Source organism: Penicillium longicatenatum, assembly GCF_028827895.1.
Source record: "Penicillium longicatenatum strain IBT 33135 chromosome Unknown contig_2_segment0_segment0, whole genome shotgun sequence".
Lineage (NCBI taxonomy): Eukaryota > Fungi > Ascomycota > Eurotiomycetes > Eurotiales > Aspergillaceae > Penicillium > Penicillium longicatenatum.
Genome location: NW_026643120.1, coordinates 3,499,218 through 3,524,450, shown reverse-complemented (window position 1 = coordinate 3,524,450; position 25,233 = coordinate 3,499,218). Strand labels below are relative to the sequence as shown.

The window sequence follows — 25,233 nt, the reverse complement described above, 5'->3', positions numbered from 1 at the left end:
GAGTGACGCTTGGTAGTCAACCTCCTTTCTTGCCTATGAAATGTTAGTGTGATATGTATGTCCCGGCTCGAACGAAGCGTTCTCTCTATCTTGGCTCAAAGAAAGCGAGGCCATTTGCTCTTTGATACTTCAGATAGGCTTTTTCTTGAATAGAACTCACCGTGCTACGCTTAATATGCCCAGGTCAATCTAAATTTTGTAGTGTTCAATCATTACACTTTTTAGAGAATCATGTGATTAGGGCTTGAAACAGCAACTCTATTCATTCAAATATGGAAGGCTATAGTAGCAGTGTACACGACGTGACTATATTGCGGGATACTTAGCACGATAAAGGTACTTGTTAACTTGATTAAATGGATCATCTCATTGGTCAATCATTGTACGACAAGATAGCAAGCATGCATGAAGCTACACCAATCATCAGCTGTCCCCCGCATTCTTATCAGTCACTCGGGCTTTACTCCGACGCTATTACCCCCACCCCAGAGCTGCAACGACTGAACTTCATTTTCGTCATGCATTTGTTTTCAAAATGAAGAATCACGCTTGTCAGCATCCCAGTTGCACCAAAAGTTTCACCCGCGCCGAGCATCTGCGTCGACATGCGCTTAATCACGAACAGCCGCGACATGGATTCACCTGTGAGCGCTGCTCTGTGCATTTTCAGCGACCAGATTTGCTAGGTAAAAAAGCATTGATTGATTTCATGTGTGAAAAAGCACTAATTTTCCAGAACGGCATATGGAACGGCATAATAAACGAGACGCGGAGGCAGGTGGACCGGGACTCGGTGTATTGAAGACACGCAAACGAACCCGGAGAGCTGGCGACGGAACCATTGTTGTGCGTCCATCGCAACGAGAGATTCGATCGGCCGTAAGATCTTCAATCTCAATTGCTAGTTCAGATCGGGGGTGGACGGAGGGAGAAGAGGACTTCACCAATCATGCTCCTCTATCACCTCCTGGTTCTGGGACAGATCTTACCACGCTCTCAATCGACGAGAATGATCCTTTCCTGGCTCCCATGATGCCTGGAGGGCCTTTTGAGCCGTATGTTGAGCCTGTTCCTGGACAATTTGATGCAGCCGACGGTTCATTTAATGTTGGCGATGGCATGGGTGATTTGTTTGGTATGGACACAGGTATGAGCTTTGGTCCCTACAGTCTTGGTCGCAACTGATCAGTATAGCGACCGATTTCAATCTACCATTTGCTGCAACTTGCAATTATAATTGGCTATTCGACGTCGCCTCTCTAGATGACGCCTTTCACCATTTTGACTTTCCATTGGGATTCGAAACGGGTCCATTTGCGGATAGCATGGAACAAGTCCAGGCGCAAAATTTGGGCAAAAACGATGGTCCATCTGCTTTATTGGAGGTAGCTTCGATGATGGACAGGATTCAAACGTTACAAGAAACGCTGCCTTCGGTTGGACCAGATTTGGTAGAGATGGACTGGATGACTGGATCGTCTTATCTGGGGTCGAATCCGCCTCAACACTTACCACGGCTTTCAGAAGATGCCAGAACGGGTATTTTGTCTATAGTAGCTCAAACGCACCCCATGGGTATTGATGGGCAGCCGATGGCTCTGAATTCGCCATTACTTACATTGAGCGCGTTGCAAAACTATTGCGATCTATTCTTCACCCGCTTCAATGTTACATACCCCCTGGTTCATCAGCAAACCTTCAACCCAAGCACCTCCGATCCAATTTTGCTTGCAGCCATTCTGTTCATGGGTGCCACTTACGGCTCACGCGAAGCACACCAGCTGGCAGTAGGAGTTCATGACAACCTCCGAATCCAACTTCTGGGGCATCCAGGCTTTTCGCCCCAGCCTGATCTCTGGGTCTTGCAAACCATGCTCCTTATTGACTGTTTTGGAAAAATGAGAGCGGGTCCAAAGCAGCGGGAGAATGCTCAACTCTTCCACTGCGTCCTCATCAAACTTATCCGTCGCAGCACTTGCTGTAGCATTCAAGACTCACCCCTAGCTCAGTCGGATGATCTGGAGCATGCATGGAGACAAACCATGAACCTCGAGCAGAGGAAGCGTCTGGCCATGCATTGCTTTATGTGGGATACTCAGCACGCAGTTCTATTCTCGCAGTCCTTGTGTATGTCCGCTTTCGAGATCAGATCATCATTGCCATGCAGTAGTGCCGCATGGGAGGCATCATCAGCTCGGGAGTGGGCCAATATAGCCGCTCGTGAAACAAATCGGCCTTTTCTCACGGTCCTCAAGGGTTATATCACTCCGGGAGCTCTACCGCGTCCTCGCGACCTGAATGTGTTTGCTCGCTCGGTGATTTTGCACGGCTTAATGTCCGTATCAGCCGATCTGAAACGCCGGGATCAGACCACGCTTCGATCAGAGACCCCAGAAAAAGTCGGAGCCTGGATCCCTCGCATGAGCCGGTCATATGATCTCTGGAAAGTAGACTTTGACGCGGATTGTTTGTCCATGAAATTAGCTCAGACAGCCGATCAACGCCGCTTCACCGGACTGAAAGTGGCGTCACATGCTCTTTACCATGCGGCGTGTCTTGCTTTGAATGTCGAGATTTTAGATTTGCAGATCGTTGCTGGTGCAACCAATATTCTCGGGCGGACTGTGACCGCAGCGGATCAGTCGCGATCTCAGCGCAATATTCTTCGCTGGCTACACGAAGATTCGGGTGCATCTTGGGCTGCAGCGCGGCATTCCTCGAGCCTACTTCAGGATGCTGTACTTAGTCTTCATGACTGGGACCAGACGGATGCTTTTCATTTCCCTTGGTGTTTGTACCTGACCACGTTGACTTGCTGGGTATTCCATCGTGGAATGGATCTTTCTTGCTCAGAACCTCGGATTACTACGGATTTGTCTTCATTGATTGTGATGATGACCAATTGTCCGAGCGAGACGGAGTTGGCTGCGTTATCCGGGAAGTATGATCCTAAGCCATTGGCAGCAGCCATGGCACAACAGTTGGCAACGGTTCGGTGGGCAGTAGTGCACGATGCAATGAAGGTTCTTCTAAGCTTGTCATAAAATTGATTTGTATTGCTTGACTTGATAGTCTTGAATCTGAAATGTATACTTGTTTGCTTACAAAGTTCTCCCACACTCTATTTACTGTAGAAAGGGTAGTCGGTATACCCCTTCTCAGCAGGATCAGCCCCGTAGAAGGTACTGCGATCATACGGATTCAATGGCAGTCCCTCCTTCAGTCGTTTAGGCAGGTCGGGATTGGAGATAAAATAACGACCAAAGACCACCGCATCCGCACCATCATTGAGAATCTTCGGGCCCGCATTCTCTGTATTGAAGTTTCCGGCCGCCAGGAGTGCGACACTACCCTTCTTCAGAGTCGGTCGGAATACATCCAAGGATGGTTTCTCCACGCATAAAGAGTCAATCTTGGCGCTCTCATCTAGCACTTCGTCGAATCTGGGCTCGACCATGTGTACGTACGCTGGCCTCGACTCAGTGGGTAGGCTGGCGATCATGGAGCATAAAGTGAGCCAGTTTGAGTTCGGACTGGAATCACGAGTATCTTGGAAGTAGTTGTAAGGTGACAACCGTATTCCGACACGATCGGCACCGACGGCGGCGCTGACTTCCTTAATGGTTTCAATAATGAGGCGGGATCGCTTTTCAATAGAGCCTCCGTAGTCATCGGTGCGGGTGTTGACGTTATCATGGAGAAATTGGTCGAGGAGATATCCATTCGCGGCTGGACCCAATTAGTACTCCATACTCACTAGTCAAGTCTTCCTTTGATGCATACCATGAATCTCCACACCATCAAATCCTGCCTCCATCGCCCTTTTCGCCGCTGCACCATGTTCCTTCACAACGTCCTGAATCTCCTCCACCGTCATCGGTCGCGGAGGCGAGGCGGCGTATGCAGTCCCATCCATCGCGTTACCACTAATTGGAATATCGCTTGGACCAATAGGTTGCTCCCCACCAAGAAAAGAGGGACAAGTAGCTCGACCGACGTGCCACAGTTGGCACAGAATCAAGCCACCTTTAGCGTGCACGGCATCGGTGACCTTCTTCCAGCCGGCAATCTGAGAAGCTGTAAAAATACCAGGGACACCTGGATACCCCGCGGCCTGAACATTGTTCTTAGTACAGCTCCCACTGAAAGAAAGATTGGATACTTACCAGCCGACTAATTGGAGTTCCCTCTGTGATCATCAATCCACCGGCGGAAGCACGCTGAGAATAGTATTCGGCATTGAGATCGGTTGGAACAAACACGCCATCAGACTCCTTGGTAGCTCGCATACGAGTACATGGTGCCTGAACAACGCGGTGTTGGAGCGAAAATGCTCCCAATTGGAGAGGTTGGAAAAGAGGCCCGATAGTGTCGACTGATCCCATTTTGTATGATGGTAATTTAATTGAAATTTATGCAGTTCTACGGTAGATGTTCTCGCTGCTATTAAATACCTAGACAATTGGAGAAAGGGGTGTGTGGTCTCCCATTGTTGACGATCTACGAAAGTGGGATAATAGTGGGATGTGGTGCTCTGTTGTGAGGTTGAGCTGTAGCTTGACCCCCACCATTCACTATGGCGGATGTTAGTCCGTGGATCTAAGCCCCCCACTCTAGCTGGCTAAGGCTTACTAGCCTGGGTCTATGGAAACCAGATCTTCTGTCAGGGGCGTTGGGCTTCCAAGTGGCGAACTCTTTGCGGCAGTTCTTTAATGTACATAGACCCGAGGCAGCAGGGATGCCCAATGTTCATGATCAGTGCTTCAATTTTAAAGACGCAAATATGTTTAGTAGAATCGTGTATAATATTCAGAGAAATCATAAATTTCCGTCTATTTACCACTGCATAAACTCAAAGTATTCTTCTATCCATCTTCTGGTCTGATCTGCCTCTTCCAGTCCCCATGTGCCAATGCTTCCACAATATCCATCTGGACGCACAATCGCGACTCCAACCTGTTCCTTCTTCAGCTTTCCAAACCACCTTTCTGTCGCATTTGTATCAAGATACAATGTCCACCGACTGTCCTGCAATAACTTGGGCAAATCTGCAATCTCGAAGTCTGATCTGGCAGACTGAGTCACCATCGCGTAGGTAAAAACATTTGACACAGTAGTATATCTTTGCGGCGAGATGAACTCATCTGCCGGAGACAGTCCCAGGGGCTTCTTAATATAAGACTGCTTTGCTCCAGTAGATCGCTTTCCAAGCCCATTCAGATTGGCCAAGTCTTCAGAAAGAGTGGCCAAGAACTTCAACGAGGATGGAACATCCGGAACAAAAAGATAGATGCGGAATTGACACAGGAGAGGAATATCAAGTTGAATATCCACTGGATTCGCATCAACGTATCTTGTTACTTTGCCGGGAAGCTGTAGTTCACCTGGCTGGAGAGGTGTAGATAGCCCATTGCTAGCCCGATTTAACATGCCAGTAGAGTACTCAGCTCCTACGCCAGAGATGAATCGGATGTTGTCGTTAAAATTAGTTGCTAACGCTGCTTCCCCTTGTTCAAAAGCTTTGCAATGCTCCACGTCGAAATTGATCAAATCATTGGCAATCTTGCGTCGCTCTTCCTCATAGGTGGATAGTAAAGATGGCTTGGCTAGTCCTCGAATCACGAGATTGAGCTTCCATGCCAGATTGAAACTATCGTGCATGCTTGTGTTGGCGCCTTGAGCTGCCAAAGCTGAGTGACAATGACCGGCCTGGGTTCAACATTAGAATTGTACAACTAGAATGATTTGGATAGACTTACGTCACCGGCGATGAAGATTCGGGCATCAGGATCCATAAAATGCTTCGCGACTCGTTGACCGACCACGTAGTTTCCGAACCATTCCACTGTCTTCCATTCAAGCTTGAATGGGTGCATTGCCTCCTTTGCGCGCTGCATGACATATTCGGTTGTGGCCTTCGCTTTGTCCACTCGCTCTCCATCGGTCGCGCTGAGTTCGACATACAATCGTGTCATGTTGCGTTCTCGAGGGATCCAGAGTATCGACCCAGCAGTATGGGTGCGAACCGCTACCTTGCTCCACAGGTCAGGGAAGTCGGTATCAATCACACCGTCTAGAACACCCCATGACGCGTTGGTCATCTCACCCTCGAGCTCAGCATCCGGGATGAACGTTCGCACTTTTGATCGTGCACCATCACATCCGACTAGATATTCAGCTCGGATGGTTTTGATCGTATTGGTTGATAAGTCTTCATATGCCACCTCTAGCTGACCTGGTCCAGTCGTTGAACAGGACGAGAAGCGGGCATTTCGGGTTACGAATACACCTCGCGACTCCATATCATCAATCAGAATCTCTTCAATCATTCCCTGGTGAGCTAAGAGGATATAGGGGTCGGATGCTCCAACGAGATGCTCGGGATAATGTGTTTGACGACCTGTTCGCCGGAGGGGCTCGTCTGCTGTGGATTGCTACATTTGTTAGTGTCATCCAAACACTAATTGAAAAAGACTCACCCAAAATGAAATATCATATACACGAGCTGCATTCTTCAGCAACGGCTCTGCCAGTCGCATTTGCTTGAATGTTTCGATGGTCTTGGGCTGCATGCCATCTGCCTTCCCAGTGGAGGTTTTATCAGGGCGATCGTCAAGAATAACGACATCAATGCCAAAACGAGCGAGATTGCATCTTTGGAAAAAGAAAAGTCAACAACAGCTTGAAAGCTAGCTCGGAAGTGACTTACGCGAGCATCAAACCAGACGGCCCTGCACCGACAACAACGACTGTCGTCGCATTGACAGGCTCGCCGAAGCTGTATCCTTCATGGTCTATACCAGGAGCCATCTTTTCGAGTTTATTGGTATAAAATTGATTGTAAATCGAGCTCTTCATTGTTATGTGGCCATGAGTTATAAATCAGCTTGGCAGATGCGGAGAAGATACAACCCCCACTCTTGATATGTATCTGCTACCAGCGGGTCACTCCCCCGTCCACAATGATATCCTGCCCCGTCATGTATGCGCTCGCGTCACTAGCTAGAAACACGCATGCCCCCATTATATCTTCCGGCTCGGCAATCCGTCCATTCATCGCTTCCGACTTCCAGCCCTCGAGAAGATGGGGGAACTATCCAAAGCAATTCCATTAGCGGTGTTCACATATTCAGGATGGGGTTCTCCGTACAGATGCGGTCATTTCGGTCCGTACATAGCCTGGAGAAATGGAATTTACTCGGATATTCTGTATCAATCAGTATGCGACCTTCGATTGGCATTATGGCACTCACGTATGCTGCTAGCTCTTTTGCGATCGCTGGACACATGGATCGAACAGCGCCCTTTGTCCCACAGTATGCGCTGCACAACTGACTGCGCACGGCTATATGGCTTGCCATACTGGCTACCAGAACAATGCTGCCATGTTGCGTCCCATTGGCGATCATTTGCTTCGCTGCCAACTGAGCCGTAAAATATAGTCCGAGCACGTTAATCGAGAGCAAGTCTTGGTGGTCTTTATAGGTGAACTCTAGAAACGGGAGATGGCGATTGATCCCAGCGCAGGGAACGCATATGTCAAGGGCGTTATCGAATTCTTTTTGAAATTGTTCAAAGCCGGTTCGGAGGGATTCTTCGGAGGAAACGTCCACTCTTCTTGAATTAGCTATTGGGTAGATTTTGGTAGAGTATTGAGCTACTCACTTGTAGTAAGCGGTCTTGACGGAACAGTCTTTTTCAATTGATGTGAATGCTTCATCGGGTGGTATAATGTCGAAGATTGCGACATTCGCGCCTGCTTCTGCCAGTCCACGCGCAAAGGCCAGGCCGCATCCTCGGGCGCCTCCCGTTACTAGTGCGGTGCGTCCTTGGAGAGAAAACTGGACGATTAGTTGGGATATCGGCATTTAGGAATTGACATACCTTCGACATGATTGAATTGTTTAAGCTGGCACAACAGTAAATCAAAAGAACAGATGTTATGCAATCCTCTTTTGACCCCTCACACCTTATTTGTAGATATCGGTATCGGCAGTAAGTACACCGACTAACCCCCATCTTTGCCAGAAGCTCCGCATCAAGCACTTTGATCTTAAATACTCCATTAATACATTCAAGTTGTAGATACCGCAAGAAAGTCAAGATAGAAATCCGTCTACATCTTCACTATGGCACCTCGAATCCACATCAAGCAACAGCAGACCCGTTCGAAGTCCTGCCAGCTACATATTCTCGTAGTCGGTGCAGGCCTCGCAGGACTGGGTTCAGCCATTAGCTGCGCTTTAGCTGGACACAAAGTCCACATCCTTGAAGCAACCTCCGAGATCAAAGAAGTTGGTGCAGGCATCCAGGTTCTACCCAATAGTTCACGGGTCCTTCAACACTGGGGTCTGGAGGAGGCGCTCACACCGCATATGACATTCCCACGCGTGTGCAACTTTATCGGGTGGAAAGGAAATCCAATTTCTTCTTTGGATTTTCACGAATCGGAAAAGGGTTATCCTGGGACTTGGTACCGGGATTTTCATCGTGCGGATCTGCAGCGGTGTCTTGTCAATAGAGCGTTGGAATTGGGTGTGCAGATGACATGTAGTGCAAGGATCACAAATGTTCGTGTGAGAGAGGATGGAGCAATTGCGACGGCTGTTGCTGCGGATGGAAGGGAGTGGGAGGGAGATCTGGTGCTTGGGGCCGATGGAGTATTTGGAAAGTTGACGCAGGAATTGCTTGGGCGTGAGGATCCGCCGGTTAAGACAGGTGATCTGGCATATCGATTGCTTTTGTCTACAGAGGAGATGCGCAAAGATCCTGAGTTGGCTCCGTTTGTGAACGACCCCCAGGTGAATTATTGGCTTGGCCCTGATGCTCATGCAGGTATGTTTCTCTGACACTACCTTTAATTCTCATTCTGACTGTATAGTGAATTACGTGCTTCGTGGGGGAGATCTATTCAATATGGTTCTTCTCGTGCCCGATGATATCCCTGAAGAATCTCTTGCCACTACCATCAAAGGAAATGTGGAAGAGATGTGCTCATTATTCCAAGGGTGGGACCCAAGGTTGGTTCTGCTTTTGATGACCATTTGGGAAGATTCAATATTAACGGTGGCAGGATTCAAAAACTACTCAAGCTATGCCAGTCTGTACAAAAATGGCGCCTATGTATCCGATTCGGAGACTTCAATTGGGCCCATCCATCCGGAGCATGGGTGATGCTGGGTGACGCAGTCCATGCAACTCTGCCGTATCTAGCTTCAGGGTATGTTTACCTAGTCATTTCATGAGGCCTTTCTAATAGTAACAGAGCTGGCATGGCCTTCGAAGATGGCGCTGTTCTGGGCGAATGTCTCTCTCGGCTCCCAGATAATCCCCATATCAGCAAAACGTCGCCTGAATTCCTGCATGCCAAGAGACATGCTTTGGCAGTCTTCCAAGAATGTCGGAAACAGCGAACAAAAATGGTAGTCGAGCGAGGTAACATCCAGCAATATCTATACCACCTTCACGACGGACCGGAACAACAAGAGAGAGATTCCAAGATGCAGATGACGCCGACACCAGAAGGAGAAGCTTTGGCTTGGAGAGACCCTGGCCTGGCACCAAAGCTTTTAGGATATGATCATATTGCAGATGTACGTCTTCCAATCACACTGTTGAAATGATGCTAACCCAAAGAACCAGGTGGATCGCTGTTGGAAATCTTTACAAGGTGGTGATATCGTAGAGTCTCGACTTTAGACAAAGATTAGTCATTATTGATTAGAGATCAAAGCTTCGTCGTTTAACAATATTATATGAGGGTGGTGATGAGCCCCCACTTCCCCCATTCTTGATAGAAACGTGTGCAAAGAACCCGGAAAGGTCACGGAAGCTTATCAGTATCTTCAGTTCCCCACTCGCGATAGTAAATTGTTTACTAGCTTCCCCGCACCTGTCAGTATCTATATATCAGGCCATAAAAAATGCATGGAAGATGGGGGTTTGAAAAGCAATTGAGCTCATTGACCCGTGTTTTAGTTCGAAATGTGGCGACTGTTCGGTTGGTCCTCAAACGCCCCAGAGAAACAACCCCCAAGGGGTCTTCCAGCATCATGGTATCGCTCCGAAGCAATGTACCAGCTGGAAAGGCGCGCCATTTTCTCCAAAAGATGGCTCCTTTTGACCCATTCTAGCCGGTTCACCAAAGCAGGTGATTTTCTCTCATTCACACTCGCCAACTTGTCATTCTTCCTGATCCAAGACCGCGACGGGAACATCAATGGATTCCATAATGTATGCCGACACCGCGCATTCCCAGTCATCCAAGCTCAATCCGGCTCCACTTCAATCCTGAGCTGCAAATACCACGGATGGTCCTACGGCCTCAAAGGAAACCTCGCAAAAGCACCTCGTTTCGAGACGGTCCCGGAATTCGACAAAAGTCAACAGGGTCTACTCCCCATACACGTCCACATCGACAAAGCCGGCTTCGTCTGGGTGAACCTTCAAGCTGGAAATCCTGACGTGAAATGGGAAGACGAGTACCAGCGCATCGATGAGCAACCAAGAATGCAGGATTTCGATTTCGCTGGAGAATATACTTTCGACCATTATTGGGAGATGGATGTCGATGCCAATTGGAAGGGCTTGATTGAGAATTACAATGAGTGCTATCATTGCGCGACTTCTCATCCACTTATTAGTGGCGTGTCGGATCTACCTCGGTACCGGGTTGAACCTAAGGCTGGCTATATGGAGCATCATATTTTCAATAAGGAGAAGATTGACACGCAGTTTAAAAGGGCTATCACTTACTTTTTTCCTACTACGTCTATCACGGTTACGTGGGTACATTACTTCCGGTTATTGGTTCAGAGCTGACGATTGGATAGGGATAAGTTCTTTTATATCCAACGAATGGTTCCTCTAACTGCCACTACGAGCAAAGTGGAGAACGAAGTCTATCGACACCGAGATGCTACTGACGAAGAGTTCGAGAATATCAATGCTTTCTATAGGCAGGTTCTGGATGAGGATAAGGAGCTTTGCGTTGGGACACAAGAGAATTTGAACAGTGGGGTGTTCACCAACGGTGAACTTCATCCGAGCAAGGAGAAGGTATGTAGCTCCTTTGGCCACCATGTCAATTCTCCTGACTAAAGAGTGTATTACAGGGACCAATTCACTTTCAAAACAATGTACGGGACATGGTTATGAAGCATCGGAAGAAGGAAGAGCAACAAGGAGGTCAAGAGATATGGCCGGCTGTCCCTAAATTCCCTGGTGGAATGACTGCGAAGCTGGAAGAAGAAGAGCAATTTTGTTCGAAGCTAGAGGCGGCCACTTGTATGAGCAGGCCAGAACTTGCTTGGTAAACAGGGCTATACTCAATTATTGATCTTCTTGTCATGTAGTTGTTATGATATAAGCTAGTGAACTAGAGGTACGTTAATGTGATATGTGAAAGAATAGGAATTAGTACGGCCAAGCACTATCAGAGTTGATCCCGAATATGCAATATTTGTTGAATAAGCGCTGAACTAATCTATTTAATGTTCAACATCTTCCCAGTTTTGCCATCCCCGACCTTTCACCTGCGCAAGTTCCTCATCAGTGTACTTCTTGCCGGTGGTGAAATAACCAGCATTAATCTTAGCATCGATCTCAACCCGAGAATCGGAGGGAATCATATCTATGGTCAAAATCAGCAAATTGAAAATTTTCCGGCTCAGTATATCTTGACTTACGATCCGGAATAGGAATTCTCTCCAAGATGGGAATTCCTGAGTCAACAATTGCATCGTGCTTCATATTGGACATGGAAAGCATGCGGTCGATCTTCTTGATGCCCAGCCAGTGAAGAATATCGGGCATCAGAGCTTGGAAGCGCATCTTGAGGTCATTAGTTCTGGATCACTACTTGTCCAAGCAAGGGACCAACTCACATCTCTTACACCCGCAATATTCTCAGTACGGGCAAAGTACTTGTCGGCCGTATCGCCGCCACGTTTGCGTGCGTTGTAAACCAAATACTTGACGACTTCGCCAAGAGCACGTCCTTCCTTCCGGAAATAGATGGCAACACCAGATCCGCCATTCTGAGCCTCCTTGATGGCTTCTTCAATACCAAAGGCGAGGTAAGGCCGACATGTGCAAATATCGGATTGGAAAACATCTGATCCGTTACACTCATCGTGGATACGAAGAGCGAGCTTCACATTTGGATCTGAGACCTTCTCAGGAGCACCGAAGATATAAACAGTAAGACCACCAATCGGAGGTAGAAAGACTTTGATGTCCGGTCGAGTGATCAATTCAGGGAAACTTCCTCCGCACTGCTCGAAGAGTGTGCGACGGAGGGTGCCTTCGTCGATTCCGAATCTCTCAGCTACTCCGGGAAGATACCACACAGGCTCCACTGCTGCTTTCGTTACGCGAACATCGCCTTCCTTGCTGATGACAATGTCGCCATCAACCTGCAATCGGCCTTCTCGGATAGAGTCAGTGATCTCGGCTAGACGCATTGTGGCTCGCGTCACGGCGATAGTTGGGCGCACGTCTAGACCATCATCGAGGTGCTTCTTGAAATGCTTCACTGTGTCGTGACCATAGGGGTCCATGGCGACAATCTTCGTCTTATCTCCCCAGGCGGCCTGCGGTGGAAAGTTAAAGATAGGCTGGGTGTTCTCGAAGCTAGGCTTGAAATCTGGAGGAAGATCGCCTGCGGCAATGGCCAATGCATTATAGATTGAGTAGCTTCCACCATGCGCTCCGATGGCGTTTCGGTGGGTGATAGTCTTCTTATTCCGCGAAACCAAAACAGGCCCTCGCTCCTCGGGGTTCATCTTGCCCCATTCTAAAGGTACCGGGTTGACAACACTTTGGCCGGGGTATGTTGTTAACTGCCATCCCAGTCAGTGTCAAAATTCAATTTGATCAAATTCAAAGAAGCCAACTGACAATGATGCGCTCTCCATCTCGGGAAGAGTCTCTAGTCATTGTGACTGTGATGGACGATGTCACAAAATATGGACAACGACGAAAGAATAGTTGACGGACGAGACGAAATTACTTTCTGCTGTCTTCCCAAATGATTCCCAGAGCACTTTATAAGCTGGGTTATTTGAGAACATCCTATTGAAGATCGGTCTAATCATCGCGGAATGCTTGTTCAACATCTTAGCGATAGCGCGATAATGCGATAGCAGGCACCGATAAGATAAAAGGCCCTTATCCTAATCAAATCCAATCTTATCGCCTTATCGAGATTGTGGGGATCAGGTATCGAGATTGGGCTATCGCTGTGTAAGGCAAGGAGTGGTTCTCCACAGGACTTGGCCTCGGAGAAGCTATCGTTCGCTTGACCTGTGATTCCCCGCTTCTCGGAAAGAGCTTCCTTAAGAGATGGTCAGCTGATCATTGTTTAACCACCACCCCGCCAGTTAGGATTGGAACATCTTGAGATAACATCACATTAACAAAACTCCAAAACTACAGAGTGAAGCGATGGCTCAAACCCCCCTAAAGGAAGGTGTGCTAGGCACATCTGCCAGTGTGTTCCCCAATTCCCACGAGAAAATTACCGACCCCAAAGACACACCCTACTTCGTTGACAATGAGTTCCGGTTCTCAGCCACGAAGGATTTCATCGATGTCCACGACCCCGCGACCAATAACTTGGTGTCGCGAGTGCCAAAGATGGTGAAAACTGAGCTAGAGGAGGCCGTGGCATCTGCAGAGAATGCTTTCCCAGTCTGGCAAAACATGTCTATAATTGCCAGACAGCAGATCATGTTCCGCTACGTTGCTCTGATTCGGGAACACTGGGATCGACTCGCAGCTGTGATTACACTTGAGCAAGGAAAGACTGTTTCTGACGCGAAAGGCGATGTTTTGCGCGGCTTGCAGGTGGCAGAGGCGGCTTGTGCAGGGCCAGAATATATGAAGGGAGAGGTTCTCGAAGTCGCCAAAGACATGGAAACCAGGACATACCGTGAACCACTTGGTGTCGTCGCTGTGATCTGTCCATTCAGTAAGTCTGTGGTTACTCCTGATGCTGAATCATTCTAAGTGTTTGAAAGATTTCCCCGCTATGATTCCACTGTGGTGCATACCTATCGCCACGATCACCGGAAACACTGTCGTCTTGAAGCCTTCCGAGCGAGCACCGGGAGCGGCGATGATTCTCATGGAATTGGCGGAAAAGGCAGGATTCCCGAAGGGCGTGATCAATGTGGTGCATGGTGCACATGATACTGTGAACTTCCTACTTGATGCACCTGCTGTCAAGGCGATCAGCTTCGTCGGAAGTAACAAGGCTGGCGAATACATTTTCACCAAGGGATCAGCCAATGGCAAGCGAGTGCAGGCAAACCTTGGCGCAAAGAATCATGCAGTGGTACTGCCTGATTCGGACAAATATTCGACACTGGATGCAATTATTGCTGCGGCATTCGGGGCAGCTGGTCAGCGGTGTATGGCTTTATCTGCTGTAGTCTTTGTTGGAGAGACGCAAAATTGGCTACCCGAACTCGTTGAGCGAGCTAAGGCTCTCTCCATGAATGGTGGTTTTGAGGCTGAGGCAGACCTTGGTCCCGTCGTGACACCGGAGAGTAAGACTAGGATCGAAGGTCTGGTTGCAAGTGCAGAGACCGAGGGTGCGAAACTGCTCCTTGATGGTCGTGGAGTCAAACCTTCTAAATACCCCAACGGTAACTGGGTGGCTCCAACCATCATCAGCGAGGTCACTCCATCTATGCAATGTTACACGGAAGAGGTCTTTGGCCCTGTGCTGGTTTGCCTTCAGACGGATTCCCTTGACCAAGCTATTAAGCTCGTCAATGAGAACCCCTATGGCAATGGCACAGCTATCTTCACCTCCTCTGGTATTTCAGCGGAGCGATTCCGGAAGAACATTCAAGCTGGGCAGGTTGGAGTCAATGTACCAATCCCTGTGCCACTCCCCATGTTTTCGTTCACTGGAAATAAGAAGAGCGTTGCTGGAGGGGGGGCCAATACCTTCTATGGGCGGCCCGGTGTTAATTTCTATACACAGTTGAAGACTGTGACTTCGAAATGGGCTGGTCGGGATAGCCAACCTGCAAAGACAACACTTTCTATGCCTACTCATAGTTAAGAGAGGACTAGTCCAGGGTATCTACTATCTAGATATGATGCTCGAAATTTCTACTTATTTACTCCAAATAAAATTCCTAAGCACACAGTCTACCGCTATAATACAAACATAAGAACTATAATCCAAACTTAAAATCAATATAAATCCAAATATATGTGACATAAAACCTCGAATCAACATTACTTAGACGAAACCTCAGTGGAATGAGCACTAATACCATAACTTCTAGGTGTCGATTCGCTTGATCAGGGAGCAACGGGGACTGTCTCAACAGCCCTCTTCCTCTACCTATTTTCCATACTATTTCTCACCAGCGTGGGCGAGTACGGCCAGATCGCCCGCCCGTCTCCACCTGTTATAATCTCGGCTTATCATCCACAATTGGGGACACTTATCGGCTATCTTATCGTGTATCGGAATAAAGTCAACTCTATCATCTGCTGATTAGATTTGCTGCATGAGATCTACTTGCAGAGCCCCACATTTAGGACAGGCTCGAGAATCGAGACTGAGGGGCAAGTGAGTTGGACGCCACAAGGTTGGGTCGCGTGATGCTTTATAGAGACGCTTGTCATTCTCTATTCCATTTGACTCAGTTTGCCTCTCAGCTGGATCTTCTGCCCCTCTTACTATTCAAAATCATACGTCAACATAGATCGACAGAGCCATCATGAGTATCACTGAGACTTGCAAATCGGGATCTCTTAGCCCTCGAATTTCTCTTCTGCCCCAAGGCAATCATTTACTGAGTCTGATGACTATCCTTCGAGACTCAAATACGACCGTTGCGACTTTTGCGGACGTAACCGAAAGGGTTGGTGATCAACTTATTAGTGCTGGTATGTGATCTATAGCGGTCATTCTGAGATGGACTCATTTCTAATAGTATGTCCATTTAGCACTCGATCTACTTTCATCTGAAGCGACGAAAGTTATTAGTCCCACTGGAGCTGAATATCAAGGAATAAAAGAGACTCGAGAAGTTTGTGGCGTAAGTATTCTTCGAGCGGGTGCAAGTCTTGAGAACGCCCTGAGACGTGGATATACGTAAGTTTCTTGCAATTTTGATGAGATAGTAAGACTGATTTGGTTTCAGTGGCCCATTAAGTTTTGGAAAATTGTTGATTCAGCGTGACGAATCGACAAGTCTTCCGACGTTATATTACTCGAAGTTTCCCACGGGAATTGCTTCTAAGAGTATGATGCCCGGGGATAATCTGGATTTCATGAGATTTTACTAATCCCTCATAGCTATTTTCATTCTTGAGCCAATGCTAGCCACCGGGGGCTCGGCATGTGCAGCCATCGACGCGATAAAAGAAGCTGGAGTCATCGAGGAGAATATCATATTTGTTAACGTTCTAGCAGCGCAACATGGAATAAAGGTATTATTTGATCGGTTTCCTTCTATTCGATTGGTTACTGCTGCCATAGACGATAGGCTCACGCCCTCAAAGTAAGTCAAAGATGTCCACGATGATTCATGAATCACACGTTGACTTTTACTAGCCATATCAGCCCGGGATTGGGGGATTTTGGGGATCGGTTTTACGGAACGCATCATTGAATTCGCTTGAACGCCATAATTTTCTGTCATCTCCTATTTCAAGCTTAATCGTTTCTATCCTGCACCAGGCTGGATGATTATTTCATATCTCAATACCTTTTTCATACATTCATCGTCTATATTACGCCTGAATTTGGGACCGAGAATTATATGAATCACAATCTCTTCAGACCTGTCCAACATCAGCCAAGGTCAAATTATTCTCAATCCCATGGGCGACGAGGCCTCCGAGGCCGGCTCTGGGCCTCAAGGGCTCGGGATTGTGATTAAGATATATCAATGTCTCCCGATGGTTACACACGATATAAGTCTATGTTGAACATCCTAAGCATCAACAGTCAATTTAACGGCCTCATCTTGATGGATTGACAAGTTTTGGTAGTTTATTATGTTTAGCTAAGCTAGACCACATTACAAAGCCCGACCCTCTTCCTCGGGTCTTCAATGTAGCTGCTTAGAATAGAGTTCCATCTCCTTGGATTACGATGGGACTGGATTTAGTCGAAGGGCGATATTTCGCTGCAAGTTCTCGGCCTCCCTTCCAAGTACCAGCCTCAAGCATCTGTGCCATATTTAACTGGACGCCTTGCTTGGCAAAGCTATCTCGGATAGTCTCGTAGAGCGCATCAAGCAAAGCCACAGTCATAGCTCGCCACTCAACAATCACATCACTAGTAGCTTCAAAGCTTGGTGTCTCCTGCTGGGAATTTGCTCGCCCTTGCTGCAAGACAGTCTCCTTCAACTGAAGGACTCCCATATCAACAAATAAGCCGCCATTGCGATATTCTGGAAGCCCCGTTCCCAAGCTGAGATTCTTCCACTCGAAGCCTAGCACTCGGATAAAAGGAACCGACAAGGAATATGCAAGCCATTGTGTCAACTTGTGGAAGGGCTGGATATTTGCGGTTCTGCTTTCGCTTTCTCCTTTGTTCACTTTTGCTAGAACCTCCAGGGGCCAAGAATCTCCGATGGGAACGCCATCCACCTGAGTTCGATTCTTGGGCCATGCCGGCAGAAGAGTTTTTTGAAGGACATTCCACAATGTCTCATATTCTAACTCATTCCCACTCTTTTGAGCCAGTATGTAGTCTGTATCTGGTTAGCAATGGACATGGTAACACTAGAAGGGAATATCAGCTTACCAACAAGGTTTCCAGGTCGACCAGCTTCCCCGAAAATCTCTGGTAGACTCAAAAATGACTTTCCTACACTGTTCAGAAGACTGACACGTGAGACGTCTCCGATAATCTCATTTTCAGCTGTGATCTGGAAGTGTTTTCGGAACGTATCGATATTGAGGGATGCAAGACCCTGACCTGTAAAGTATACCAACGTCAGTTCATGATCGGAATATGTCGTCACTCTCGTTACTTACCATCAACCAACTCGCTATCAGCTCCTGACTTGCTTGTGAAAGAACCTGCCTTGAACATGTATAATGCAGCGACGGCGATTCCTTCACTCCGCCCATACGCATCACCGGTTCCGGGCTCGGTAAATTTCCAAAAGTCACCAGCACCAGCATCCAGCAGCACAGCGACGAAGAAGAGATCAATTAGTCGCCGAGTGACCTCAATCTTATCATATCCCTCCTCTTGCCAGGACTTGATGAGCTGATCCACTCGAGGAACACCACCAATCTCGAAGTGTTGCCACCGACCGTGAGGGGGGATCTTGTCAAATTTATCGGGTCCAAAGTCTCGCTAGAGAGGCCTCCGTCAGATAGCTGTTATCTAATGAGGGTTGGCGTTGGAGAACATACATTGATAATGCCAGTCACATATTCCGCCACTTCCCCCATCTTATTCGGGTGATAGGAGAAGTGCGTCAATTCATCGTTTTCGGCGGCTTTCAGGACCAGATTTGCGCGCTCGCGCACAGCCTGTAGGCTCTTCAGGTACTCGATCTCGGCCATTATGACCTTTGCCAACAAGATTAGATAGAGAATGGAGGTTAAGTCAATCCGACGTGTCTCTCTCGTTTGGCAACGATATGTTGTTGCCAGATAAATGAAAAAGAATGAAATAAATAAATGGGCACTTCACCGTCTCATTCTCGCAGCCGAGTTTGTGTTACGTACATGCAGGTCTGATCAGTTCTACAACCAGGAAATTGGCTTCAATCCCCGCATCCGATAAGCAGGAAAGTAGGGCGCGATAAGGATTCCGATAATAAAACGATAAGATAGAGTCCGATTGCGGCTTATCCTAATCTTATCTTGTTTGATGGCGATAGTCTCCGATTGTGCCTGAGCTACTGAGCTCGTGGATATAATAATATAACCATGGGAGCTCTGAATCCTCAATTATCCGTTTGAGTTCTCTCCTCTCCCACCTTTTTCAAAATGGCGTCAAATATCACTCTCATCGAAAACGCCGAAGCGTCCAAAACCCTCTCCCAACTCCGCGATCAATCCATAAGTTCTGCAGCTGTCCGTCGGCTCGTGAGTGAATTAACAGCAAACTTGACAAAAAGTGTCATCACACCTCCGAGCCCCGATGAGAAAATTGCCGTGATTGTGATTTTGCGTTCGGGCCTCGCTATGGCGGATTCCTTCCTGGCTGCTTTCCCCGAAGACGCGGATACGGTTACATACCATCTTGGTCTGTTTCGCGAGAAGGTGTCGCTACGTCCGATTGAATACTATAATAAGCTTCCTGCGAAGAGTCCCAAGATTAAGCGGGCTTATATTCTTGACCCGCTTGTCGCGACCGGTGGCACTGCGAAGGCTGCAATTGATATCTTGAGGTAAGTCAGAGCATGCAGAATATTTCGATCATGCTAACTCTGTTTCAGGGACTGGGGTGTTGATCATATCACCCTGTTTGCGTTACTTGGGAGCGAGATCGGTTTGCAGAAGGTCGCAAATGTGTGGCCAGAATGTACAGATGTGTTTGTCGGTGCTATTGATAAGGAGCTTGATGATAAGGGATATGTGAAGCCTGGACTTGGAGATATTGGAGATCGTCTTTTTGGAACTAGTCTAGGCTAGAAAAACTGACCAAAGAATAAATAGATCGCTAGACATTAGTCACATGGTTTTGCTTTGACTGCGTGCAAATATTAAAACACATTCTTCATTCGACCGGAAACTTCCTCTCTGAAAAGGCCTTGGGGATATCATTGCCCTCATGTCCATAGAATCTGCCCGAGGAAATGGCAGCACCCGTAATCTCCTCATCTTTTGTAATAGCAGCGTCGTAATAATCATCTTCAGGGGCCAGCTGTTCGCGTGTCAAATTCCTCTCCTTCACTTCACGGATGCTGGATGTTGGCCAGAACGTGCAAATCACGTAATAAGACACGAATGATACCGCAAATGCGGTCAGCCACGCAATATCCATGATGTGTGCCGCTGAACTGGAGACTTTGGCGCCGAGCTCACCGCAAAATCCTGGAAAGGGGAGTGCGATTCCAATCAGGTAGGCTATCACGGCTTGGATATTTACTCCGCCGTGGTACCAATAGTTTTTATTCGCTTTTGTGGGGACGAATAGTGAAGCAGTGGTTATGTTGCCACCCGTTAGACAGAAATCTGTTTATGTTAGTGATTATCCTTTCGATGCAAATGGTTGGAGAAACTCACAGTCGCAGACCATAATGGCAACAACACTCGCCTGTAGATTTTTGTGAGTACTTGCATTGTGAAACATGTTTTGAAGCACGAACCATAAAGAGACCGTATCCACCGAGGAAAGTCTGGAACTTGGCTGCGGATGTCATGATCTTCCAGGGGCAGGCCGCCCAAGCAAGAAACTGGACAATGAACTGTCCACGACGGATGTTTAGGAAAGAGGGGAACAACATGGCTGAGTCGGCGCCGAAGGACATCATATTTGCCGCGATGTTGGTTCCGAGGATCTGGACGAACCATGCGAAAGCACAGAGGAAAACGGCAAATCTCGTCTTTGAGGACCAGTACTCGTCCAGGATCAGGCTCATCATATCCCATTGATTCCTGGTACCGTTAGCCTTTGTCTATATAATTATCCGGTGGAAGTCCATACCAAATATCAGTGCCATACTTAGCATTGACGGCGCTGGTGGAAAGAATTCCCAGCGTAGCTGAGACTGTGACTGTCAAGGGGTTAACAATCTAAGAAGTATCAGCAACATGATATTCGACTCTCATTAAGGTCGAGCTCACAAGCTGCGTCCAGATAGGTGCACCACGCGATTTGGCCCAGCGAGCATAATCCGGTTGATTGGTGATCAAGGTTGCAGTGTTTCTGAGTTTCAATCAGTATGACAGCCAAGTCAAGGGGAGTAATGAGAACCGTACCCCATGCCACTGTTAATTCCAGCAAGAATCAGCCAAGCAGTAGCACTCGACGATCGCGAGGAAACGCTATACAAGCTCCCAATTTTGCCATTCGTATTAACCATGGCCCAAATGAACAAACCAAACATAGATGGCAATGAAACGATTGTCTTGAACCAGAAGAACTTTCGCAATTGATATGGCCGGAAATAACAAAATGGAAGATGAACAAGCCAGCTTAGGAAAAATGCCAGCATGAGAGAAGTGGTGATCCCCGCACTGGCCGGAAGTGCATTGGGTATGTTGGTGAAATTGTGTCCAAAGATCGCTCGTAGCATATTGTGCATGTACTCAGCGCCATAATACACTGGGAAACTAATTAGTATCTGTAAAGATAAGATAATTGCTTGTCAACTTACTTTGCACTGAATACCAAATTACAGCTAGAACTGCTCGCGCACCGACAAAGTAGTAACTTCCCCACATTCCGAAGACGCTTCGAGCGACGCAAGGGAATCCGATGTGATACACGCTCGCGGCGCGGGAATTGAAGGCCATGGCGATCGAGGAAATCATTTGCGATACGAAAATGACGACGATGGATTGCCACCAATTAAGGCCAATTCCAATCATTGTCTTCGGAGACGTTAATTAATACGTAGTGTGGGCGAGGGTTTGAGCAGCCTACCGATCCCAATGTCCAATTTGTGAAGGAAATCGACCAATAGAAGGTCACATAATTCCACCATCGCCAGGCTAGTCATTATCGTTTAGCCTTATCACACTGGCGGCGCAGGGGTAACGCTTACTTCTTTTTTCTGGTGGTGTCGGCAAGAGATCTGGGGAAGGTCAAGTCAGCCACGGGCGATGAAGGTCAGATTTCACCCTCATTACCTTCATTGACCCATCGCGTATGTTCCAATGTCCCATCGACTTCCTTCAGTCTCAAGCTCTCCTGGGCCCATTTCAAATATCCCGACATCTTGACGAGCACTAGATGGAAGGGAGCTCAAGAATCAAGGACACAAGATTGAACAAGGGTTTGAGAAATACTCAGAAGGGACTGCAGACTGAATAATTATCGCCACGGAGAGTGAGACCGCTTATCTCCGGATATTGGGCCATTTAGGTTGAATGGGGTAAAAGTGGCTGATAGCGCGAGTGGAGTTCGAGGACCTAAAGCAGGATTCCTTAGCCCCCATAGGTGATAAGGGCTGGTTTGGTGGCAAGTCACAGGGGTCAACCCAATCATGATCACGCATTTGTTGGGGAGAGTTTGACGGTGTATGCGGAAAGGCACACGACCCAAGTGAGCGGAAGAGTGGAAATAATGGCATGAGATTCGCGGCTCCCGTTCTTTGCGCGGGACGCTATACTCGTTGAGTCCATCCCCGAGTTACTGGCGACTCCACTCATCGGCTTCCGTTGCCAGATTGGCTCATTTTGCCTCCACTTCGGTCCATCTCCACTTTACTTATCAGCAAGCTTTTATGGTTTAGAGTAGCCAGATCCTTCTTTATTCTGTGGTTTTGGTTTTGAGGTTTTTCTCTTCCGTTGTGTTTATTTTAGTGTCTCGGGAGGTTTCCGTGAGGCTCCGGTCGTTTTACACTGGTTTTCTTATTACGGCTCAACAAACAACCTTGATCATATTATATTTATGCCATGCCATAGCGACCAACTCCTAGATTCTCAATTGAGTACAGTACACCGCTCATTTCCATAGTTTTGAACTGGGATACCATTTCTTTGTTGTAGCCTAATCATTGATCCCACCGAGCCGAAACAGTCTTCGTGGAGGTAAAAAAAGGCCAATAAGTTTTCCCCGGGCAGTGCCTGTCTGTTGCAGAGGTGTCAGCCGGCTTTACTCCATATGGTATTTTCATCTCGGTGTGGGAGACTCATTGCTCTCCAATTCTTACCTCCCATAAAGCTTCCCTTGTTGCTGGTCCGCACGGCAGTACCGTAGGGCGCTGAGCAATCAGTAGCAGGCCTTAAAAGGAGTGGACTCGTAACATACCAATCAAAGGGATGTTGATGCCAATCTGACCCACATTGACCTGACGCTGAAATGTCTTCGCATGCTTTCCGCTCGTAGTGAAAATCGAACAGCCATTACCGTCTAGATTCGAAAGTCAACCTCAGATATTAACATGCTTGTCCGAAAGAAACTCACATTTGTTTTGGTTGATAAGCTCAATCCCCTCTTCCATTGTATTGACTTGCATACATATGAGGACTGGACCAAAAATTTCTGTTTGGTAGCATTCCATGTATGTTTCGACGCCAGATAGAATTGTAGGTCCAAGGAAATTCCCATTGGGATATCTTGGAACGCTCACGTCTCTTCCATCGCATAGTAGAACTGCACCCTCTTCTGTGGAACGCTCGATGAGAGCTGCAATTTTTGATTTCGCCTCTTTGTCTATCAAAGGTCCGATCTTGGTTTCCTCGTCACTGCCGTTTCCCACAGTCATCGACTTGGCAACCTCGACAAGTTTGGGTATCCATCGTGCAGTGTTGCCAACAAATATCGCGACACTTAGCGACATACACCGTTGTCCTGCGGCCCCGAAGGCACTGCCTGCAATGGCGAAGAGGGTAGGCATCATTTCAGCATCTTCCAAAATGACACCGTGATTTTTGCCGCCACATTCTGCCTGAACTCGCTTCCCGGCTTTGCGTGCAAGGTCGTGCACTTGTTTTGCAGCGGACTCTGATCCCACAAAGCTAATTGCTCTCACTAAGGGTTGCAAGATGAGCATCTGGGAAACTGAATGACCGCCATGCACAAGATTGAAAACGCCGGGTGGAAACTCGGCCTTGACTACGGCTTCGGCGAGAAGTGCTGGCACTGAAACAGCTCTTTCAGATGGCTTCAGAACAACAGTATTTCCTGTTATGAGGGCATATGGAATAGACCACAGAGGGGTCATGAAAGGGAAGCTAAATGGTGTAATAGTTGTGCAGACGCCCTTGCAAATGTCAGCTTATCTTGAAACCGTGAAGTCGGTTTTTCCCCTCGCTTACCACTGGCTCGTAGAATGTCTGTAGCATTGTGGGGTCATTCCCGAGAAACATGCCCGCCATTTCAGGACCAACAGAACATGCGGCGTGGATACAATCCAGGCCTCGGTGGAATTCTGACTCTGCATCTTCTATTGTCTTACCCACCTCCCGGCACAAGCTCGTGACCTAGATCCGATTAGCTCATATTACATTAAGGAACGTCTCTCGTTACATAAAACTCACAATGAGCGAGGATAAGTCCTTGAGAGTATCTATGAGTCGTAACAAGTACTCCCGACGGGCCTGGAATCCTATACCCTCCCAGTCCTCTTGGGCATCATTTGCAGCATTTACTGCATTTTGCACTTCTTGGTGTGTACAGCATGGAACTCTGCATAGAAGGGCTTGGGTGGTCTTTGCAAAAGTTAGCTAGGAAAGCAAGATACACATCGCCATCTCCTTTGTACTTTGTGATATCCTTACTGGATCCAGAATGCTAGTCCATTCCTTAGATCTGGACATAACTGTCTTGTTATTGATGAAGAGATGCGCCACCGCAGCGCGCGGCTGCGATGAAGTCGAGCTTGGACTTTCGTCATAAGTTTGACTTGAGACAAAATCTAGAAAGGCGTTGGAGCCTGCGCCCAGCTCGGCAAGCTCCGACAAACTAGCCAATACCATCGATTGATCGTCCTGAACGAATGTGGAGTCACCCTTGAAATGAGTCAATTAGAGCCCTTGAGTGTCTTGACTCTTCAAAAAAGTCGCCCAGTTTTAATTTATGGATTGACATACCTCAACTAAATATGCGGGGAAATTGTCAAATGACGGGAGCATGGTGTCTTCATTAGCGATGACAGGGGTTCGTGGGGTTCGTGAGAAAGGTGTGAAACGGGCGCCTCGTCGGGCTGCCATGGCTTTCGGCATGGCTGTGATCCCTTTATTCAATTGGTTAAATCATTCAGGGGGAATGATTGAGATAAGCTATCTCGCGAGAATACTTGGAGGTTCATGTTACGTGGCTCGGGACAACCCCTCACGAAACTGCGGGGAAGACGCTAAATATGCACAGCCGATCCGGTGCATTGGACCTGTGGACCACGTGATTGGTAGAGAGTCGACACCATTCAGTTGCTTTCGTTTCCAATGTCAAGTTACAGTTTCATATTTCATCGGCGACAACTGGAATAGCCCGGTGTCGAACTCTCTCGTCGACAGAGTATGTCACATTGCTTACTCGTGAACTGCGGTCAAGGTTGAGAGTGAAAATGAATAAGTATAGGGAATAATCTATTATATCTTCTATATTGTATCTCATACTTT

The 25,233-nt window shown here is 47.6% G+C and overlaps 11 protein-coding genes across 11 annotated transcripts; 4 read left to right on the top strand and 7 right to left on the bottom strand.

Annotated features, from left to right (window-relative positions):
* Positions 1-535: 535 nt before the first annotated feature.
* N7484_003828 (uncharacterized protein) lies at positions 536-3,044 on the top strand (the record flags this gene model as incomplete). The annotated part of the gene is made up of 3 exons (XM_057114248.1): positions 536-686; positions 737-1,147; positions 1,195-3,044. The coding sequence occupies 3 exons, from the start codon at positions 536-538 to the stop codon at positions 3,042-3,044; spliced, it is 2,412 nt and encodes an 803-aa protein (XP_056974388.1).
* A 77-nt stretch (positions 3,045-3,121) lies between these two features.
* Positions 3,122-4,385, bottom strand: N7484_003827 (alkene reductase; the record flags this gene model as incomplete). The annotated part of the gene is made up of 3 exons (XM_057114247.1): positions 3,122-3,729; positions 3,784-4,114; positions 4,167-4,385. 3 exons carry the CDS (start codon positions 4,383-4,385, stop codon positions 3,122-3,124), a joined length of 1,158 nt encoding a protein of 385 aa, XP_056974387.1.
* A 451-nt stretch (positions 4,386-4,836) lies between these two features.
* Positions 4,837-6,810, bottom strand: N7484_003826 (uncharacterized protein; the record flags this gene model as incomplete). The annotated part of the gene is made up of 4 exons (XM_057114246.1): positions 4,837-5,709; positions 5,760-6,434; positions 6,480-6,654; positions 6,710-6,810. 4 exons carry the CDS (start codon positions 6,808-6,810, stop codon positions 4,837-4,839), a joined length of 1,824 nt encoding a protein of 607 aa, XP_056974386.1.
* Positions 6,811-6,934: 124 nt separating this feature from the next.
* N7484_003825 (lung carbonyl reductase) lies at positions 6,935-7,893 on the bottom strand (the record flags this gene model as incomplete). The annotated part of the gene is made up of 5 exons (XM_057114245.1): positions 6,935-7,093; positions 7,151-7,207; positions 7,254-7,614; positions 7,666-7,841; positions 7,885-7,893. 5 exons carry the CDS (start codon positions 7,891-7,893, stop codon positions 6,935-6,937), a joined length of 762 nt encoding a protein of 253 aa, XP_056974385.1.
* Positions 7,894-8,129: 236 nt separating this feature from the next.
* N7484_003824 (uncharacterized protein) lies at positions 8,130-11,315 on the top strand (the record flags this gene model as incomplete). Its single annotated transcript, XM_057114244.1, has 8 exons — positions 8,130-8,835; positions 8,882-9,020; positions 9,074-9,220; positions 9,266-9,613; positions 9,882-9,894; positions 9,979-10,784; positions 10,833-11,058; positions 11,115-11,315. 8 exons carry the CDS (start codon positions 8,130-8,132, stop codon positions 11,313-11,315), a joined length of 2,586 nt encoding a protein of 861 aa, XP_056974384.1.
* Positions 11,316-11,489: 174 nt separating this feature from the next.
* On the bottom strand, positions 11,490-12,939 carry N7484_003823 (uncharacterized protein; the record flags this gene model as incomplete). The annotated part of the gene is made up of 4 exons (XM_057114243.1): positions 11,490-11,632; positions 11,688-11,832; positions 11,886-12,842; positions 12,901-12,939. 4 exons carry the CDS (start codon positions 12,937-12,939, stop codon positions 11,490-11,492), a joined length of 1,284 nt encoding a protein of 427 aa, XP_056974383.1.
* A 507-nt stretch (positions 12,940-13,446) lies between these two features.
* Positions 13,447-15,076, top strand: N7484_003822 (CoA-acylating methylmalonate-semialdehyde dehydrogenase; the record flags this gene model as incomplete). Its single annotated transcript, XM_057114242.1, has 2 exons — positions 13,447-13,972; positions 14,022-15,076. 2 exons carry the CDS (start codon positions 13,447-13,449, stop codon positions 15,074-15,076), a joined length of 1,581 nt encoding a protein of 526 aa, XP_056974382.1.
* A 2,021-nt stretch (positions 15,077-17,097) lies between these two features.
* On the bottom strand, positions 17,098-18,558 carry N7484_003821 (URC4/urg3 family protein; the record flags this gene model as incomplete). The annotated part of the gene is made up of 4 exons (XM_057114241.1): positions 17,098-17,732; positions 17,786-17,959; positions 18,019-18,346; positions 18,406-18,558. 4 exons carry the CDS (start codon positions 18,556-18,558, stop codon positions 17,098-17,100), a joined length of 1,290 nt encoding a protein of 429 aa, XP_056974381.1.
* Positions 18,559-18,987: 429 nt separating this feature from the next.
* On the top strand, positions 18,988-19,635 carry N7484_003820 (uracil phosphoribosyltransferase; the record flags this gene model as incomplete). The annotated part of the gene is made up of 2 exons (XM_057114240.1): positions 18,988-19,391; positions 19,440-19,635. 2 exons carry the CDS (start codon positions 18,988-18,990, stop codon positions 19,633-19,635), a joined length of 600 nt encoding a protein of 199 aa, XP_056974380.1.
* Positions 19,636-19,720: 85 nt separating this feature from the next.
* Positions 19,721-21,537, bottom strand: N7484_003819 (uncharacterized protein; the record flags this gene model as incomplete). The annotated part of the gene is made up of 6 exons (XM_057114239.1): positions 19,721-20,178; positions 20,230-20,260; positions 20,313-20,621; positions 20,791-20,872; positions 20,926-21,271; positions 21,324-21,537. 6 exons carry the CDS (start codon positions 21,535-21,537, stop codon positions 19,721-19,723), a joined length of 1,440 nt encoding a protein of 479 aa, XP_056974379.1.
* Positions 21,538-23,042: 1,505 nt separating this feature from the next.
* N7484_003818 (methylmalonate-semialdehyde dehydrogenase) lies at positions 23,043-24,837 on the bottom strand (the record flags this gene model as incomplete). The annotated part of the gene is made up of 5 exons (XM_057114238.1): positions 23,043-23,876; positions 23,932-24,096; positions 24,154-24,324; positions 24,394-24,624; positions 24,706-24,837. 5 exons carry the CDS (start codon positions 24,835-24,837, stop codon positions 23,043-23,045), a joined length of 1,533 nt encoding a protein of 510 aa, XP_056974378.1.
* Between the last annotated feature and the right edge of the window lie 396 nt (positions 24,838-25,233).